The sequence below is a fragment of the Mobula birostris genome, chromosome 19 (assembly GCF_030028105.1).
Source record: "Mobula birostris isolate sMobBir1 chromosome 19, sMobBir1.hap1, whole genome shotgun sequence".
NCBI lineage: Eukaryota > Metazoa > Chordata > Chondrichthyes > Myliobatiformes > Myliobatidae > Mobula > Mobula birostris.
In genome coordinates, this window is record NC_092388.1 from 14,223,453 (window position 1) to 14,244,471 (window position 21,019).

The 21,019-nt window shown below is 40.6% G+C and overlaps 1 protein-coding gene across 1 annotated transcript in view; it reads right to left on the reverse strand.

The window, feature by feature from the left end:
• LOC140212452 (adenylate cyclase type 2-like) overlaps window positions 1–21,019 on the reverse strand; it is a 507,180-nt gene that overhangs the window by 112,716 nt on the left and 373,445 nt on the right. Inside the window, exon 10 of the mRNA XM_072283265.1 lies at window positions 6,592–6,724. Within this exon, the coding sequence (XP_072139366.1) occupies window positions 6,592–6,724 (133 nt within the window). The remainder of the gene's footprint in view (window positions 1–6,591; window positions 6,725–21,019) is intronic.

Here is a 21,019-nt window from a genome sequence, read left to right on the forward strand (position 1 = left end):
AGCGAGACAGAGAGAGGGAGAAGGGGAGAAAGGAAAAGAGAGAGAGAGAGAGAGAAAGAAGAGGGGAAGGAAAGCGGGAGGGAGGGGGAGAGAGAGAGAGGGGAGAGAGTGAAGGAGGGAGAATGAAAGGGAGAGGGGGGAGGGAAGGAGGCAAGGAGGGAGAATGAAGGGGGAGAGGGAAGGAGGCAAGGAGAGAGAGGAGAGGAGGAGAGAGGGAGGGAGGGAGAGACAATGAAAGGGAAAGAAGGAGAGGGGTAAGGGGCAGAGAGGAAGAGAGAGAGGGGGGGGACCTTTGAACAATTCATTTATACAAGAGCACATTTGAAAATATTCTGCCTTTTTATTTTAATATAAAATAGATGTTCTCATAATGTTCCACATGACATTTCACATGTAAAGTACTTGCCCAGGGGTTCCCACCCTTTTTTTTTGGCCACGGATCCCTACCATTATCTGAGGGATCTGTGGACCCAGGTTGGGAACCCCTGTAATTGTCCATTTGCCTCACATTGAAATCTCCCATAACTCACGTTTCCCCTGGTCTACATCATCACCAGCTTTGTACCATCAACAAACTTGTGTAGATATTTCATTCTTCCCCTCACTCAAATCATTGATATAGGTTGTGAAGAGCTGGAGCTCCCACTAGCTACAGCCTCTCAGCCCAGACTGTGCATGTCCATCCCTCTTCCTCCACAGATGCTGCCTGACCTGCTGAGTTTGTTTTTGCCCTTAATCTTCCTTTGCGTAATTCTGAAATTTTCCCAATCCTTAAGCTTACTGCCATTGTGGGATTTGGTAAATAAAACTGCAGAAGGGTTTTAAGTTTAAGGGAAACTGTAACAACTCTTTTATTTGTCCTTCAAACACAGAACATAAAGCCAGGTAAAAACTTCACGTCAGCTGAGCCTCTTAAAGTGAAGCCCAACTCAGCGTTGGTGGTTGTGAATTCTGCACGTTTCCACCCCTATACTATTTTGGCAACATTATAAAGCTTTCCATTTGATCTTCATCTTCCTTGTTGGTCACATTTGACCATTTTCCCCATTAGCTTTTATGTCTTAAAGGCACATGTATACATTGTAAAATGTGGATTAATTCTTTAAACGTTAGCCATTGCTTCCTGCTATAAGATCAATGTAATTTCCCAGTCTACCTCAGCCAATTCATGCCACATTCCTTCTCAGTTTACCTTGTTTACCTTTAAGACTCTTTATATTGAATCAGAACACTTTCAGTGCCTATATCCCCCATTATTTCAAGTTGTTATCATATTAAAAAGATAAAAGAGGAACTGGGGAAAATATACATCACTCCATGAGTTTGAATATTCACAGTAACATGCTGCCTGACAGGTGATCGAAGCAGTGAGTCTCAAAATACACCTACACAAACAAGGAACGTAGAACGTACGCTCAGTGGCTTCTTTAGTACCTAATGAAGCTGTTGTAGCCCATCCACTTCAAGGTTCGATATGTTGTGCATTCAGACATGCTCTGCTGCACATGTTCTGTTGTTATTTGAGCTACTGTCACCTTCCTGTCAGTTTGAGCCAGACTGCAATTCTCCTCTGATCTCTTTCAATAACAAGGCATTTTTGCCCACTGAACTGCTGCTCACTGGATGTTTCTTGTTTTTGGCACCATTCTCTGTAAGCTCCAGAGACCGCTATGTGTAAAAATCCCAGGCGATCAGCAGTTTCTGAGGTACTCAAACCACCCTGTCAGGCACCAACAACCATTCCACGGTCAAAGTCACTTAGATCACATTTCTTCCCCATCTAATGTTTGGTCTGAAAGGCAAACAAACCTCTTGACCATGTCTTCATGCTTTTATGCATTGAGTTGCTGCCATGTGATTAACTGATTAGATTAGTGAGCAGGTAAACAGGAGTTCCAAATAAAATAGCCACTGAGAGCTTATAACATAGAACATTACACCACAGTACAGGCCCATCGGCCCACAATGTCGTGCTGACCTTTCAATCTACTCTAAGGTCAATCTAACCTTTCCCTCCAGCACAGCTCTCCATTTTTCTATCATCCATGTGCCTATCTAAGAGTTTCTTAAACGCCCCTAATGTATCTGCCTCTACCATCACCCCTGAGAGAGTGTTCCACACACTCATTACATTCCAAGTTCCACGCACCTGAAGACTTGTAAGATATAAATGAATGAAAATAGGATTAGCTGGCACTGAGTTTTGTTAAAGGGGGCTTTGGAAAGTTAAGTGATGGAAGTCTGAAGTGAGTCAATTCTCTGTAGCCGGTAACTTGGAACAAGTGACATGTACACACAAAAGGATTTGCAGATGCTACAAATTCAGAGGAACACACAGAGAATGCAGGAAAAACTCAGCAGGTCAGGCAGCATCTACGGAGGAGGATAAACAGTCGACGTTTCAGGCTGGGACCCAGGAAAGGGGAAGACACCAGTATAACAATGGGGGGTGGAGGAGCACAAGCTGGCAAGTGATACATAGTTCTCCATTTAGCCTGCTGCTCTTGTGAAACACAACTGATTAGACCTGTCACCGGGGATCAATGACCTGTGCTTTGAAATGTAGGATTAGAGAATATCTCTGGGAAATATTTTCACAGTTACTGTAAAGCATGTTGTATGGCAACAGTGTCCATATCCACTGAAGCCACTCGGACTTGGTTTCTGTAATTAAGCTGACAAGCACATCAGTACAACTAATAACAAACAACAACTCACTGAAATGTACGACTAACATGGACATGTCAGTTAAGATAATACAGATGGGGATATGTAGAAAAGACTTAATTGACCGATTGGTTCCAGAAGAGCAGGCTATGCCATTTCTACAGGATGTAAAGCGATAAGGAAGCAACAGGCTTCTTTCTAAAGCAATTAGCCTCAGCAGGAATGAAGGAAGAGGTGATATGTTAGTGTACACGAGCAGTCAGCAGAAGAAATGTGGTTCCTGTTAACAAGCCTTTTAAGTACAGATGAACTCTAGAGAGAAGTGAAAATGATTGACTGAATCAAAGGGATGTTTTGTTAAATCAGATGCTGACCAGGAGCAGACATTTCATCCTGGGTTTGTCAAGAACTAATAGTTTGTGTATTGGTAAGAAGTGAGGTTGAGGCTTTGGGCCTGTTCTGGCTGCTCTGGGATTTGGGTCTATGGACTCACTTTTGTTCTGAATGCTGCTACTTGCTTTTATTGTTTGCATGATTTGTATTTTTTTTCTCTCTGTGTATTGGGTGTTTGTTAGTCTTTTTTTAGTGGGTTCTTTTGGGTTTCTTGTTTTGCCTGTAAGGAGACAAATCTCAAGGTTGTATAATTTATACATGCTTTGATAATAAATGCACTTTGAACTTTGGTCAAGAAAATGTTCAACTGTTTGTCTTTGATATGTAATCTCAGAATTGGATGACAGGGATCACACATAATTATACTTAGGGCATAATAACCATATCTTGGGTGTTGGATAGGACATGATTTTTGCTGGAAGTATGCTGAAATTGAACAAATTAAAATTACAATACTTATAGTTGTGAGAGTTCAGAAACACTCTACATCTTGATGGAGTGGTTTTTAAGTTCTCCTGGAACTTTGTATGTGTGGGAGTTCTTTGCTGATTCGCAAAAAAACTGATGAACAAAAGAATTTGAGTCTAATCTGGTTACCTCTAGGTGTTGAGTGATTCTGAATTCTCACAACCATTTAGGATTATAGCACTATAATTTTGCTTTACTCACTTTCAGTAAAGTTTCAGCAAAAATCGTGTTCTATCCAGACTCATGATGTGGACAGATACATATCTATTGGAGAGAGTTAGCATTCCCTAAATTAGCAAATTTCCCCACAATGGGCTTCTCTATTAGTTGGATTACTGATATGGTTATCAAAGTTTTTAATGCTAAAGTCCACAACAGTACACAACAAAACCAGCGACAAGGCAAATGAACTGTAATTATTAGATTTACTAATAAAATAACTAAAAATTAAACCTATTTTCATGGCATAAAGGAAGTTCAAAGATACATAACTAGAATTATTTTTAAGGACAGGTTACAATGGAAGGAATAATGTATGCTTTGTACAGCTAAATATAGAATGAGAAAAATCAATGAATAAATGATAAAGTTTTTTCTTCCGAGCTATTTAATTCTCCAGTTTTTTTTCTCTCAAAGTAATGTTGGCATTTAAGAAAAATGATAGCCGGCTCAACGTCTATGGTAATATCTAAGTGCTCTGGGGCAAATTCCTGCCAAAATGATTTCCCACTTTTTTCTTAGTAGACCGTTCATTGATTATGTGCTGTGTTGTAGTGACATGAACAAACATGATCTTTCCATGACCATGATTATTCTTGGCAAATTTTTCTACAGAACTGGTTTGCCATTGGCACCTCTTGAGCAATGTCTTCACCAGACAGGTGACCCCAGCCATTATCAATACTCTTCGGAGATTGTCTGCCTGGCGTCAGTGGTCGCATAACCAGGACTTGCGATGTGTGCCAGCCGCTCGTACGACCATCCACTACCTGTTCCCGTGGCTTCACCTGACTCTGATCCGGGGCGGGGGGTGGTGGGGGGTGGTATTAAGCAGGTGCTACACCTTTCCCAAGGGTGACCTGCAGGTTAGCGGAGGGAAGGAGTGCCTTACACCTCCTTTGGTAGAGATGTATCTCCACCCCACCACCCAATTCAGCAGACCATTCTTTCTAAATTCCTTCTTTGCTTCCGTGAAGGACGTTTCTTCCCCAAACACACGATGATGTTGTCAGTCATCATACCTTATAATTTGGTTAAAATGTTTAAATTCAAAAGTTGGACCTTAACATGAGACTTAAATTTTGCCTTTAATTCGGAATAAATGAGATTTGCACACATGCGGTTAAATCAACAAAACTAGAAACAAAAGACAAAGGTGCACTCAGCAATCCTTACTTAAAAAAAACCCCAAGGAAACAATTCCAGAACCTTCTCTGTTTGCCACTTAATTCTACGCCAAAGGTGAGTAAGTTAGGTCTATTGCATTAGGAGTCAGTAAGTTGACGATGCTGTGTTGTTATAATACTGAATAACTGGTCGGAAAAATTCACTTTATCAGTCTGGAGTCTTAAACTCTTAGGAGGAATTAATACTGGAGACTTAAAAAAAATAAATAGTTCCATCTAAACTTCACAAATTATTTTCTGGTCATTAAGTATAATTTATATTTCCTGGTTTAGATTTGTGTCCCTGCCATAGTCCATCAGCATGATTGGCTATATCACAAACATGAGAAAATCTGCAGATGCGGGACCTGATGGCGTGAACTTCTGATAATTGCTCCCCACTCCTCTCCTTCACCATTCCCCATTCCTGTTTCCCTTCTCTCACCTTATCTACTTACCTTCCCATCACATCCCTCTTTCCCTTTCTTCCATGGTCTTCTGTCCTTTCCTGTCAGATACCCCCTCCTCTAGCCCTTTATCTCTTTCACCAGTCAGCTTCCCAGCTCTTTACCTCACCTCCTCCTAGTTTCACCTATCACCTGCCACCTTGTACTTCTTCCTCCCTTCCTCCCACCTTCTTACTCTGACTTCTCCCCTTCCTTTCCAGTCTTGAAGAAGGGTCTCGGCCCAAAACGTCGACTGTTCACTTTTTTCCATAGATGCTGCCTGGCCTGCTGAGTTCCTCCAGCATTTTGTATGTGTAGCATGGTTGGCTGGAAAAGGCTTTCAGGATGAAGTGTGAAAAACAGGAAAACGTCACACTCAAAATTAAACTTTCGAGTCAATTCCAAATTACTACATCCAGTTTATAACACTGATTATTCTTGGTATTTGAGGTAGAAGTAATTCATCAAAGAACCACCAATACTATATGTAATAATTCATGAATTTCCAGGTGCATGGGATTCAAACAGGCCAACTAACCTTTGAAAACAAACACTGCAAGTTAGACTTTGAGGCCACATTGCCAAGTTCTGTCACAGTCCGGTCCGTGAAGTCTGTGTTCCGGTTCACGGTCCAGTCCATGGTTCCTTGTTCCGGGGTTTCTGGTTTTCTCCAGTTTCTGTTGTGGGCACAAGTTTCTTGTTCTAGGGTACTTCGAGGCTTGGGTATGGACTCCGAGCCAGAGACTGGGTAAGGACCCAAAACCTGGGACTTGACTCGGGCTCAGACTCCAGAACTAGGCCAGGACAAGACAAGGCTACAGGACTGGACATGGCTTGGGTGTGGAACTCCTGGGTAGGGCGAGACACAAGGACAGGTAAAGCCATATGGACAGGACTCAGATAGGACTGGACAAGGGCCTACAGGAGCACGGAGCCTTGGACTAGAAGAGACAGGAGCACAGAACACAGAGCCAGGAAAAAAACAAGGAGGAGAACAGAACAGTCCAGCAGGGAATCCCTGGTTTGCAGAGGTATTTATGTCTCAGCCCCAGAATGAGAAACATGAAACATGCCCACAACAGAAACTGGGGAAAAGCAGAAACCCTGGAACAAGGAACCATGGACCGGAACACGGATTTCACGGACCGGACTATGACAAGTTCATTGTTTACATGATGGAAATTTAAGGATATATACAGCAATGAGAAGAGGAGGTTAACCAATTGACCTACCTTTGGGTTAATCACCAGGTGGGTCCTGATGTTGTGCTCCTTTAGGTAGGGATCTCTGATATGCCCATTACCCTCCTCCACTTTATACACGCCATTCAAATGCTCCAATGTGATTGATGTAATATGCACACGACTAGCACAATCAAAAATAATATGTTAAAAAAGGGAACATTACACAGAATCCAGAAAAATATGTTAAATGACAAGAACTGCACGGTTGTTCAAACTTGGAAACTGAACAGGCACAGATCACAATTCCTAATCTCTGGTATATCTCAGTATTATTGTCTCAATCATATCAGAGTGCCACGAAAGTACATACAATGATGTTATTAACAGATAAAGTTCAACTCTACATCTTATGATGAAGAAATTACAGAACTACATCTGACAGTTGAAAGCAGCTGAAGCTGTAGACCGTGAAGAATAAGAGTAGGAAAGAACAGGCTCTTTGTTCATCACTGCGTTGATAGCTGACAACATACTCTTGAGCTTTCATTGCAGGCATAATCTCTGATCCTGTTCTTCTCCTTCCTTATACCATTTTAGTCATGCCTATACCATTCTCACCTGAGGCAGAAGATTATCTACCCAATTGTACCATAGGGCCTGCATTTGTAATACAGGCTGACACGTCATTGAAGTACTGAATGTAAAATCAAGGTTCAAATATTTCACTCAAGGCGGAGATATAAAAACTCCTGGTACCAAATGAAGAGAAAAAATAATATCCTTGAGCTTGTCGCCAATCAATATTGCCAAGCTTATTCCTGTTTTTGAAACCTTCATTTTAATGTGACCAACACATCATGATAGTAGTGGTTGTATTTTAAAAGTAATTCATCTGAACACTTCTTCTTGCTTTTTGTTCCAAACTTTTGCATAGTACCTCCTATCATTTTCATAACCCAATTCTATGAGTTTCATTTACAGTGTAATTCTAGTCATAGATGAAGATCTGTATCAGATTATTCCGCAAGATCTCAGCTCAAAATACTGTACATCAAACCTTCTTTTCTCGTTACCTCAGAGACTTAGCTAATGATTTACTTTGTCAAGACACAAGCATATTTTCTGCAAAATTGTGCTGATCATTCCTTTCATCCAGTTATTTTGACTCTCTAACTTATGGATGCTGTTTAAGTTTACTTGCATCTTTCCTGCTCCCAAAGCAAGCACCATGCGAGGAATAGTGTCGCACCATGTACAAAATCCCTGTCGAGTATGCAAGGGTGAATTATTTTGGGTAATGTGACGCAAAAACTTTTGTCGTATTGTTTTATTTTAGGCAAGGGGAAAACTGTTTTGCCTCTGAACTTCTAGGTAATCTTATCTCATTAATTTATACTCACAAAGAGGAAAATGATAATAAATATACCAAACCAATTTGTATGTAGTTTGCTTCACCAATCACAACTCTTCTTTTTACATCGAATATACCATATGTTCTTTATGTTAGTAAGCAAAATCATTATAAAAGTGTAAAGTCCTTCATGGGTTAATGAACCCTCTTCTCCTTTTCCAGTCAGTGGCACCCTCTCTCTCAGTCAGCACCTTGACGTTCAGTTCCTCCTCATCTCTACCCCATGCCAGTATTCCCATTGTTGCTCTGCATCAGCCCTCCTCTCAGCAACACACCTGATTTCTGTCTTTATTCACTTCTAATGAGAGATCATAGACTTGGAATGTTCGGTCGGATTCTCTCTCTACAAATATTTGTGGAGTATTTCTGACATTTTCTGTATATATTTCAGATTGCCACATCTGTAGCTTTTTGCTTTTGAATGCCACTCCTTCTGCCTGGGTCGTTTGGCGGCTCTTCTGAAGTTTGGAAATTACAACATTAAAAAAAGGTTATTTATTCCATCATGTCTATGGATACACAAATCCCCATAACCTATTGACTCACTTCATCTCCTGTTCTTGATATTTATTATTAATATTTTTTCTCTCTTTCTTCTGGGCATACTCAGTAAATCTAAGAACCATAATAGAATTAATAAAAGACTGCACCCAACAGGGCAAACAACCAATGTGTAAAAGACAACAAACCGGGCAAATATGAAAGAAAAAATAAATAATAATAATAAATAAATAAACAGGAAATATCATGAACGTGAGATGAAGAGTCGTTGAAAGTGATTCCATCGGTTGTGGGAACAGTTCAGTGATGGGGCAAGTTAAGTTATCCGAACAGATTGAAGAGTCTGGTGGTTGAGGGGTAATAAATGTTCCTGAATCTGGTGGTGCGGGTCCTAAAGCTTCCGTACCTTCTCAATGGCAGCAGCAAGAAGAGGGCATGTCCTGGGTGGTGGGGGTCCCTGACGATGGATGCTGCTTTCCTGCACCAATGCTCTGTGTGGATGTGTTCAATGGTGGGAGGGCTTTACTTGTGATGGACTGGGCCGTATCTACTACTTTTTGTCGGACTTTCCGTTCAAGGGATTTGGTGTTCCCATATTGGAACAGTGCACCTAAGAGGGTTTCTTAAAACAGGATGTGAATAACTAAAAGAGGGGCTTTACTGGACCTTGTTTAGGGAAATGAGCCTGGCCAAGTGATGAACCTTCCAGTGCAGGAACATTTAGGAGACAGTGATCATAATTTCCTGAAATTTAAGGCAACTATGAGTAAAAATAAGAATAGACCTTGTGGGAAAGTATTAAATTGGAAGAGGGAGTAGGCAGGAGCTAGGGAGAATTAATTGGGAATGGACATTTTGGGAGTAGAGATGCATGAAGACCTCTGCAAAGGCCACAGAGCAGGTAAATTCCAGTAAGATGGAAGGACAAGTATGGGAAGGTAAGTAAGGAAACCTTGGATTATGAGAAGGATGGTGAATTTAATAAAGAAGGAAGCACATGTAGGGTTTAGGAAGCTAAAATTGAAGTATATGAAGAAATCAGAAAAGAATTCAAGCGGGTTTTTTTGGAGAGCCAGGAGGGGCCATCAGAAAATCAAACAGAATTACAAGGCATTCAAAACAGACATCAAGCATAGGACATAGTCATAGTCATAGTCATACTTTATTGATCCCGGGGGGAACTGATTTTCATTACCTAAGACGATAACTAAGCAGAGGGTGGGACCACTAAAGGATAAAGAAGGGAACATGTGCTAGGAGGTGAGGAAATGAGGGTGAGGTCTGTAATGAGTACTTTGCATCAGTATTCACCAAGGCAAAGTGGTAGATGGTAACACCGGCGTGGAGCATACTGATATGCTAGGGCATTTTTAGGTACAGTAAAGAAAGATGTGTTATCTTGAAGAATGTTAAGGTAGATAAACCTCCAGTGCCTGTTGGGATACTGTATATAGAGAGATGTCAGTAATGAGCTTTCTGAGGCTTTGATCAAGATCTTTGTGTCCTCCCTAGTCATAGGCAAGATCCTGGATGGCTGGTGAGTGGCTAATATTGTTCCTTTGTTCAAGAGAAATAGGGATAGTCCTGGAAATTTTCAAACTGTGAGTCCCATGTCAGTGGCATGGAAGCTACTGTACTTGAAAGGATTATTAGGGATAGAACTTATGAACATTTGGAAAAGCAGGTTATGTCTTACTAACTTGATTAAGTTTTTCAAGGAGATGATGAAAGTAGGGCAATACCTGTAGCCTATGCAGATTTTGGTAAAGTGTTCAAAAAGATCCCTCATAATAGGCTCATCCAGAAGATTAAGGTGCAAAGGATCCATAGTGATCTGGCTGTTTGGATTCAGAACTGGCTTGTCTATAGAAGACAGTGGGTAGTGGTTAATGGGTCTTATTCTCGCATGATCAGACAGCTGGTATATTCTCCTAAAATGTCCACGTGCATTTAAGGTGAGGGGGGAGTTTTTCAAGGAGTTATGCGAGTTAACACTTTCTGACCCTATGTCACTCCTTTCTAATGATTTTACTTCAGTTTTTACCCACAGAGCAACAACAACACTGCATTCCGATATAATGTGGATTCTTGGACATTAAGCTCCCAGCTATAATCTTCTTTCAGCCATGATTCAGTGATGCCTACAACATCATACAAGCCAATCTGTAACTGTGCTACAAGTTCATCCACCTCAGTCTATATACAGCACGCTTTTAAATATTGGTCCTGTATTCTCCCTTTTCGATTTTGTCCACCTCATTCTGTTGACTGCAATTTTGTCCTATCATCATCCTCTCCTTGCTAGGAGTCTTACTGCACATTGCCTCCGTTTGTAAACCAACTACCTCATCCTCAGCACTATCACTTCGGTTCCCGTCGCCCTGCCAAATTAGTTTAAACCCACCTGAACAACTCTAGCCAACCTACCTGCAAAGATATTGGAACCCCTCAGGTTCAGGTGTAACCAGTCCCTGTTGTACAGGTCATACCTTCCCCACCTTAATATGAGCTTGCTGCCTTATATGTGCTATATGTGACCAGTGCTGCATGTGACTGTGTTACACCTTTGCCCCAGAAGAATTCTAGTTTATTTGGCTGTATTCATGAATATTCATGTATGGTTGAATGACAACTAAACCTGAATTTGAACCTGAAAACTGTTTAGCAGAATTTACTGCAAAGTCAATATGATTCCCTATTTCTTGCAACACTTATTAAATATAATTTTTTATACACTGTATACATTTTATTGTAATTTATATTATTTCTTGCATTACACTGCAATCTTGCCATGAAATAAGTTTCATGACATCTGTCTGTGATATGAGACCTAATTCTGATTCTATCATTATGATGTCAAAAATCACAAAAAAAGTATAAGTAAGTTATAAATTCATCCATTAACAAACAACAATTTTCACAGCAATTTAATATTGCAGGAGAGTTCATGAGGAATTTTAGTCAGAATGCTTGATTTTTCCCACCGCATCGCTCTCTGGGATTGTACCTGTCCTTTATCCTCACACCTGTATAAACAAGGTGAGGCTAATTACAAATGGCAGCCAGTCACACTCGAAGTCTGCAGCTGCCCAGCTGCCTGGCTTTCTCTGTTACTACTATAACATGACCTTTGTGTTTGACAGTTGATTTAGCACGCAGTACAATACAAAATCTGTTACACTGATGAGCTCTACTCATGGAGACCGGGGAAAAGAATTGGAGAAAATAGCAAGTCTCTTTTTAAACAGCTAGTTCAGCCTATTTAGATAAGGGCTGCGGGGGATATGAATGTTGTCTAGAGATATGATAATTCTCTCCAGGGCTTTTCTATTTCAAGGGAAAGGCAGGTGCCAAAGACATGCTGGCAAAGGCATATACACCATGGGAATTAGATATCTTCCTTTTAAACCCAAAAAGGACTACACCACACGAGTGCAATATCAGCTTCTTCATTATAACAATAACAATTAAATTAGTTTAATTTGCAAAAGCAGATCTTGTTAAGTGAAACAATTACAATTGTATTTCAAATGAATCCTTAGTAAGTTCATCGCCAGCATTTCTCAGAAGCTTCTGCTCACAACTGGCATAGAGCCTGGTCATAGAGAAGCCGAAAGCTGACAGCAGCAGGATGAATGAAGGTATGTGCCAAACTTAGCGTACACTCAAAGCCAGAAAAAGACTTCAGTGAGAACAAGGATAAATAATAACTTATTTTCAAAATGTGCTTTGCAGATACAGATTTAGAATTTTCATTATTGTTATATTTGAACTATGAGTAACCCTGACAACCTTTCAAAACAGGACAAATAACTTGGTTGCTGTTTGTTAATGGATGAATCCATATTTACTTACGTTACATTCAGTGACTTCTGAGGCTTATTAATAGAACAACAGGAGAACATTGGGCAAGCAATAAAATAATCAGCATAAGGCAATTTATCACAATTTATAACATTATGACAATAAAACTCATTTGTATCACCATAATGAAAATCTGTACACCGGCTTGTGCAACTTGCCAGTTTTGGCAGTGTTCCCTTTTGGCAGCAGATATATTGCCAATAGAATATTCCAGAATAACATTTACATCATATGCAGTCTCAAAGTTTCAAAAGGCATTTGAAGTAGAGACTTATTCTTATAGACTTCCCATGAACCAAATCTTCTTACATTCTGGTATTCAGTGAGGAGAAAGACATGGGCAAACACAAGAGATCCTGCAGATGCTGAAAATCTTAAGTCTCACACACACACACACCAGGAGGAACTCAGTGGGTCAGGCAGCATCTACGGAAGGGAATAAACAGTTGACATTTTAGGCCGAGACCCTTCATCAGCAAGATAGATTGTGCTTGAATTTGGGAGAGGTATATTGATATTGTAGGGCAAATCAATATTGAGGAGGAGGAGGTATTGGTTTTGTTAAAAATCCCTGGGGTGTAATGAGACTCGTCCCAGGATACTTAAGGAAGTGGTGGAATCAGATACGATAGTAACATGTAAGAGGCATGTAGACAATATATGAACAAGTAGGGAATACGAGATCAGTTTAGGTTGGTTTCCTGTTAGTGCAAATATGATGGGCTGAAGGGCCTGGCCTGTATGAACACTACTTCACCATTCCTCTTTCTCACTATTTATTTTTTATAGTAACTAATATTAATTTTTTATGTCTTGTACTGTACTCGTACCACAAAACAACAAATGTCATGATGCACGTCGGTGATAATAAACTGGATTTTGATATTAAGAGCTCACTTAGCATACGGGTCTAGAAAATTTGAAGCAAGCATAATGGAGCTAACAATCTGTGATTCTGAGGCCACAGGATAGATTAGAGGGTTGATTACAGGCTATTCAGAGAGATTTGATTGCTGAAGGGCTCCTCCAGTGAGAACTTCTGAATGCAAGATAATGTCACCGTATTGACCTACATATACGGCAAAGGGGCACCACCCCCATCCAACCATCCCTGACCCTCCAACCTTCATAACTCCTCTTCTCCCTCTTTCCTTTACTTGCTCAGATGTGAATCATGCTAATTTCACTCATTTTAGAATCAGACTTAATATCACTGACATATGTTGCGCCATACATTAAAATTCCATAAATTACAATAAGAAATAAGTATTAAAATTAAATTAAATAAGTAAATTAAAGAAAGCAAAAATAGTAAGCTAGTGTTCATGGGTTGGTTCATTGTCCATTCAGAAATCTGATGGGGGAGTGAAGAAGCTGTTCCATGTGTATGCTCTGACCTATTTCCCTTTTTATCATTCACTACAGTATTTTCTCAGGCCGACCCAAACATAATTTTCAAAATTCATGACAAAGAGCAGATAGTCAATGCTTCCTATTTCCTTGGGTCTGTACCTTTTTCTGAAAATCGGCCATGGGCTTGAATGGTTAGGTTACATTTTCCTTCTGCTTTGATGCGACCTAACTTGTAGAACTTCTGGATTTCCAGCATCTATGGTCCTTTTGTCTTCAGACCTTTAAATACAGTGGCTTCCGGTTAACTGGGACACATCAGGACCAGGATATTTTGGCCCAATAACACAGCTGCCCAATCAGCCAAAGTTTTATGGAGATAGTTAAAAAGGAATAAAAACTATGAACTACCATTTAACTGAGTACAAATTATGTATTTAAATGAAATGCAGAACAGACTAGAACACTCTCCAAACTAGAACAGTACCATAAAACTGAGTATTAGTTCTTAAAAGTTTTTGATGGAGAAATTCATTCAATGTACAGTGGTGTGTTCTTTTGATTGACTGTAAATAAATAAAATCAGTGTAGACACCTAGTGGGGATAATGGACTGCCTTCACACAATGCTCTTGACAATTGCAACTTCCAAATCTTCATTTTCATTGCAACATTCAAGTTGATTGTTGATACATTCAAATTGTTCATAATTCTTGTTGAAGTAGTGAAATAATTTCATTTTCACTCCGAGCCATTTACAGAATCTCCAAGCCTGAATACTGGAAAACACACTGAGCAAAATGTTTCTGAATTGCCTTACTGCTTATTTCTTGCCAAATATCAGTGACAAGAAACACTGTTTTTTGAACACAAGCACACGCAACCGATGAGCATGGTGTTATGTCTAATGGCCGCACAAGTGCACAAGACTGAAGCTTGTTAGAAACTGTTCAGCAAGTCTCCTATCCCAATTAAGCAGCATAGTGTCCCAAGTAAATAAAGGGAGTCCTGGCTGTTTTCACGATTAGTTTCTGTTCTTTAAGAGATGTCCCAAATAAATCGATGCACCGATTAACCCATGGCCCAATTAACCAGAATCTACTGTACTCGCCATGGGGCACAACAATGAACACAGCTAGAGAAAGGAGTGTTGTTTTGTCAGAAAAAGCTCACTTTGTTTCAGTTCCAGGCCTTGAAATGTATCACGACTGGTACAAACAAGAACGGCATTGTAACAAGTGGAAGATTTTGCTTCATGGGTACTTTGGAGCTCAATCCTCTATGGGAACAGCTGCATTTTTAGATGAATATTAATAGGGGTTCCACATTTAATGCAGCACAGTTTTGTGATAAGTCATTAATCAGATAATTAGGTCCTGCAACACTTGCAATAATGCATTATTTGACAGTAAGCCAAAATATGGGTAATAACTAGATGTCCTAATTGAGTGCTTTCCACTTCACTACATTTCCCTAATGATGCACTTAAATAACAATATTTTTAAATCTGTGATTGGGAATCTGCTGTTTTTTTCACCCAGATGCTACTGCACAACTTGTCACTGAGAAAACAGGCCGCTACTTTAGTACATTGCATGTACAACAGTACAGCCCAGGAGTAGGCCCTTTGACCTACAGTGTCTGAACAGACCATGATGCCAATTAAAACTAATCCCATCTGCATATTGTCTATATTCCTCTAGCCCCTGTCTATTCATATGCACGTATAAATGCCTCTTCGAAATTTCGATTGTATCTGCTCCCAGCACTTCCCCTGGCGGTGCATTCCAGGCAGCTTTCAGTCTCTGTTTATAAAGCTTGTATGTTTCCTTTAAACTTACCCCCTCTCACCTTTATGCTATGTCCTCTGGTATTTCTATACTAGGAGAAAGACTGTGGCCATCCGCCCTCTCTACATCTCTTATACGTTTGTAATTTTATATACGTTTGTATTTTCTTTATCAGGTTACCCTTCAGTCTCTGTCATTCTTGACAAGTCAGACCAAGATTGTCCACTCTCTCCTTGTCGTGAACACTCTCTGATGCAGGCAACACCCTGGGGACGCTCTGGTACATCCTCACCAAATCCTCCACATCCTTCCTGCAATATGGCGGCCAGAACCGGACATAATACTTCAAATGAGGCCTAACCAAACATTTATACAGCCGCAACTTGACTTCCTGACTGCTCAACCAGAGGTTATAGGTTAAGAGTAAATGGCCAAATGTGTAAAGGGGACCTGAGGGGAACTCAAGAGGGTGGTGCGAATGTGTGAATGAGTTGCCAGCAGAACTCAATGATGTGGGTTCAATGTCAATACTGAAGAGAAGCTTGGATATGTACATGGGTGGGAGGGATATGGAGGACCATGGTTCAGGTGCTGGTCAATGGGAGTAGGCAGATTAACCGTTTGGTATGGACTAGATTGGCCAAAGGGCCTGCTTCTGTATGTAATGCTCTATGGCTCTATAACCCTGAATGACAAAGGCAAGAATGCTGTATATTTTTTTTACCACCTTATCTCCTTGTGTTGCCACAAATTCTGCTTGGAACCTGCCATTAACTATACACTTGCCCTTTACATTTGGATCTCCCAAAGTATAATAACTCACATTTGTCTGCAATAAATCCATCTTCCATGTCTTTTCTCACTTTTCTAACAGAATCCTTTGACACCCTTCATAACCATTCACTAATCTGCCAATTTTTGTGTTACCTGCAATCTTACAGGTTGGCCGACCTCCATTTTCATCACAAAAAAACAAAGGTACCAGCGCTGAACTGAAGCGGTCTAATATTCTAGCAGGAAGGTTTGTTAATGCTGCACAGTGGGGTTTAAACTTGAATCACAAGGGCCAGCAAAGTTAGTGGAGGGGTTGTGGAGGCAGATATTGGTAAGACCTCAGATGAAGTTAGGAACCAAAAGGTTGAGCATGGAGTGACTAGTGTCCTGAGGTGCAAATATTTCAGTGCAAGAATTATCGTAGGAACGGTGGATAATAGTGCTGAAGATGAGGTAGATGGTTTACAAACAGAGACAATGGGTAGTGAAGAGGGGCTGTTGATAGGGAAAATTGCAGTCAACAGGATGAGTTGCAATGTAAAAGGTGGACAAAATTGAAAAGGGGTGAATATGGGACTGAAGCTGTTGTATTTGAATATGGAATAAGGTAGATGAACTTGCAGCACAGTTGCAAATAGAGGTATGATGTTGTAGGCATCACTGAGTCATGGCTGAAAGAAGATCATAGCTGGGAGCTTAATGTTCAAGGATACATATTGTATCAATAGGACATGCAGGAAGGCAGAGGGAGTGGCATTGCTCTGTTAGTAAAAAATGAAATCAAATCATTAGAAAGAGCTGATAGAGGGTCGGAAGGCGTTGCACCATTGTGAATAGAGCTACAGAACTGCAAGGGTAAAAGACTTTGATGGGAGTGTATACAGACCCCCAAACAGTAGTAAGGATGTGGCCTACAAATCACAATGGGAGATAGAAAATGCATACCAAAAGGGCAATGTTACAATAGTCATTGGGGATTTCAATATACGGGTAGATTTGGAAAATCAGGTTGGTGCTGGATTCCAGGAGGGGGAATTTCTACAGTACCTATGAAATGGCTTTTTAGAGCAGCTCATTGTTGAGCCCAATAGAGGATCAGTTATTCTGGATTGGGTGTTTGCAAAGAACTTGAATTGATTAGAGACCTTTGGGTAAAAGAACCATTGGGGCAAGTGATCATAATATGGTTGAACTCACCCTGAGATTTGAGAAGGAGAAGTTAAAGTCAGACGTATCAATATTACAGTGGAGTAAAGGGAATTATAGAGGCATGAAAGAGGAGTTGGCCAGAATTGATTGGAAAAGAACACTGGCAGGGATGACGGCAGAGCAACAATAGCTAGAATTTCAGGAAGCAATTCAGAAGGCATAGGACATATACATCCCAAAGAGGAAGAAGTATTATAAAGGCAAGATGACACAATTGTGGCTAACAAGAGGAGTCGAAGCCAACATAAAAGCCAAATAGAGGGCACGTAATAGACCAAAAGTTAATGAGAAGTTAGAAGATTGGGAAGCTTTTAAAAACCAACAAAAGGCAACTAAAAAAAGTTATAAAGAAGGTAAAGATGAAGTATGAAAGTAAGCTAGCCAATAATATTAAAAAGAATACCAAAAGTTTCTTCAGATAATATAATGTAAAAGAGAGGCAAGAGTGGATATCAGACTGCTGGAAAACAATGCTAGAGAGGTAGCAATGGGGGATAACGAAATGGCAGATGATCTGAATAAGTATTTTGCATCAGGCTTCACTGTGGAAGACACTGGCAGTATGGTGCAAGTTCCAGCTGTCAAGGTCATGAAGTGTGTGTAGTTACCATTACTAGAGAGAAGGTTCTTGGGAAACTGAAAAGTCTGAAGGTAGATAAGTCACCTGGACCAGATGGTGTACACCTCAGGTTTCTGAAAGAGGTGGCTGAAGAGATTGTGGAGGCATTAGTAATGATCTTTCAAAAATCACTAGATTCTGGAATGATTCCAGAAGACTGGAAAATTGCAAATGTCACCCCACTCTTCAAGAAGAGAGAGAGGCAGAAGAAAGGAAACTATAGGCCAGTTAGTCTGACCGCAGTGGTTGGGAAGATGTTGGAGTCAATTATTAATTTTGAGGTCTCAGGGGAGAATCAGTTGATGTTGAGTATTTGGATTTTCAGAAGGCCTTTGACAAGGTGCCATGCATGAAACTGGTTAACAATATGAGCCCATGGCAATACAGGAAAGATTCTAGCATGGATTTGGCAGCGGATGAGTGGCAGGAGGCAAAGAGTAGGAATAAAGGGAGCTTTTCTAGTTAGCTGCCGGTGACTAGTAGTGTTCCACAGGGGTCTGTGTAGAGACAAATTCTTTTTACATTATATGTCAATGATTTTGATAATGGAATTGATTGCTTTATTGCAAAGTTTTCAGACCATATGAAGATAGGTGGAGGGCAAGTACTTTTGCAGAAGTAGAGTGGCTACAGAAGGACGTAGGCAGATTAGGAGAATGGGCAAGGAAATGGCAGATGGAATACAATGTTGCAAAGTGTATGGTCATGATTTTGGCAGAAGAAATGAAAAGATTGACTATTTTCAAAATGAAGAGTAAATACAAAAAACTGAGGTGCAAAGGAACTTGGAAGTCATTGTGCACGGTTCCCTAAATGTTAATTTGCAGGTTGAGTCTTGGTGAGGAAGGCAAGTGTAATGTTAGCATTCATTTCAAGAGGACTAGTATATAAAAGCAAGGATGTAATGTTGAGACTTTATAAAACACTGGTGAGGCCTCACTTAGGGTATTGTGAGCAGTTTTGGGCCCTTTATCTTTAGTCAGAGAGTGGTGAATCTGTGTAATTCTTTGCCACAGTCAGCTGTGGAGGCCGTCTTTATGCATATTTAAGGCAGAGGTTGATAGATTCTTGATTGGTCATGATGAAATGGCAGAGATGACTTGATAGGCTAAATGGCCTAATCCTGCTCCTATATCTTATGGTCTTATGAACCTTGTGGTACTCCGCTGGTCAGTGGATACCAGTCAGAATCACGCCTCTCCTCCACTTCCTTCTATTTTCTATAGTCTAGCCAATTTTGAGTCCAATCCCATATGCTTTGATATTCTGTGTCGCATACCATGAAGGACCTAACTGAAAATGTTACTAAAGTCCATGCAGGCAACATTTACTGCCCTGCCCTTATTAAACATCTTTGTCACTTTCTCAAAAAAATTAATTGTTTATATGTCATGACCTATCTGCAAGGGCCATGCTGACTAGCCCTAGTAAATCAATGTATTTCCAGATGTGAAGAAGTCAAATCCCTGAGAATCATCTCCAATAATTTGCCTATCAGCGAGATAAGGCTCAGCGGCCTAGTTTCCTTGCTTTTCTCTACTGCTGTTGGCCATTATCCAATCTTTTGCAACCCCAACAGTGGCTAAAGAGGAGATAAAGATCCTTCTTAAGGCTCCAGGAACTTCCTGTCTGGCTTCTCTTTCCTGTCTCAATAACCTGGGAAAATGCCCACAGGTCCTGGTAACATCACCTTAGTGGTCTTCATGAGACATAACAACTCCTCCTTCTTGAGATCAACACGTCTAAAATATCAGTATATCTCCCCCGATCCTCCATATTCATCTCTTTGGTGAATATCGGTGTGAAGTACAGTACTGTGCAAACGTTTCAGGCACATAAATACAGCTAGGGGGCCTAAGACTTTTGCACAGTGCTGTGGTAGTCTTATGTATTGCACTGTTCTGATGCCTCAAAAGAAAGCAAATTTCATGACAGTTGAGTGAGGTAGAACCTTATTTGGATCTGGGTCTCTACTGTGGACCGAGAGTGGGAAGCGGGCAGCGAGGGGGGAATCATGGGTGGGAAAAGGGGAAAGGCAGAGGGGAGGGAGTGGGAAGCACCAGAGAAATATTCTGTAATGATCAATAAACCAATTGTTTGGAATCAAATGACCTTGCCCGATGGCTTAGGGCTGGATGTGTCTGCAGTTGCACCACTCTCCCTGCCCTGGCACTGCTTTTCTGCCACTAGTCACACACCCATCCCACGGTGCTCAGTGCTCGCCATTCCCACATCCTTTGCTCCCACCAGATTTACAAACTCACTCTCTGCTCCACATTGACAAATTCAGTACTGTGCAAAAGTCTTAGGCACCCTAGCTATCGATCATAGCTATATATAAAGTATATATGTGCTTAAGATTTTTGCCCAGTACTATCCACCTTCTCGGGCTCTAGGCATAAATTTCCTTCTTTGCCTTTGAGTGGTCATACCCTCTCTATTGTAATCTTTTTAAAAAATATTTTTAATGCCTTAGAGTTTTCTTTAGTCCTAAGGACATTACATGGCCCCTTTTAAGCCATCCTTATTCCCTGTTTCAGTTCTCGTCTACTTCCTTTATATTGTCAAGGGACCTGACCAATTTCAGCTTTCCGATCTGTTAGAAAAAACAACCTTTTCCCAACATAGCATTTCCCTACCATTGGCCCCCTCCCAGGTCCAGTCTCATCTTTATGAATATATTTCTCATGATTAGAATCTTTCTTCTTGATATTTGCCTGGAGGCTGAGTGAGAATACAGGCTTTTTTGGGTAAACAGATTTTTCTCCTTTGAACTTTGCAATGATACATATTAAGAAACTGGCTACTTATCCAATGGGAAGGAGAGTAGGCATCAAACTGCAGCAGGAAGCAGAGAAGAAGGGGCATGATGATGGTGCAGGAATGAAGGAATTGGGCTGGAGACTGGGGGGGTGGTTGGCTTTAAAGATTGGAAAATGTAGTGGTAGTTGAGGAAGAA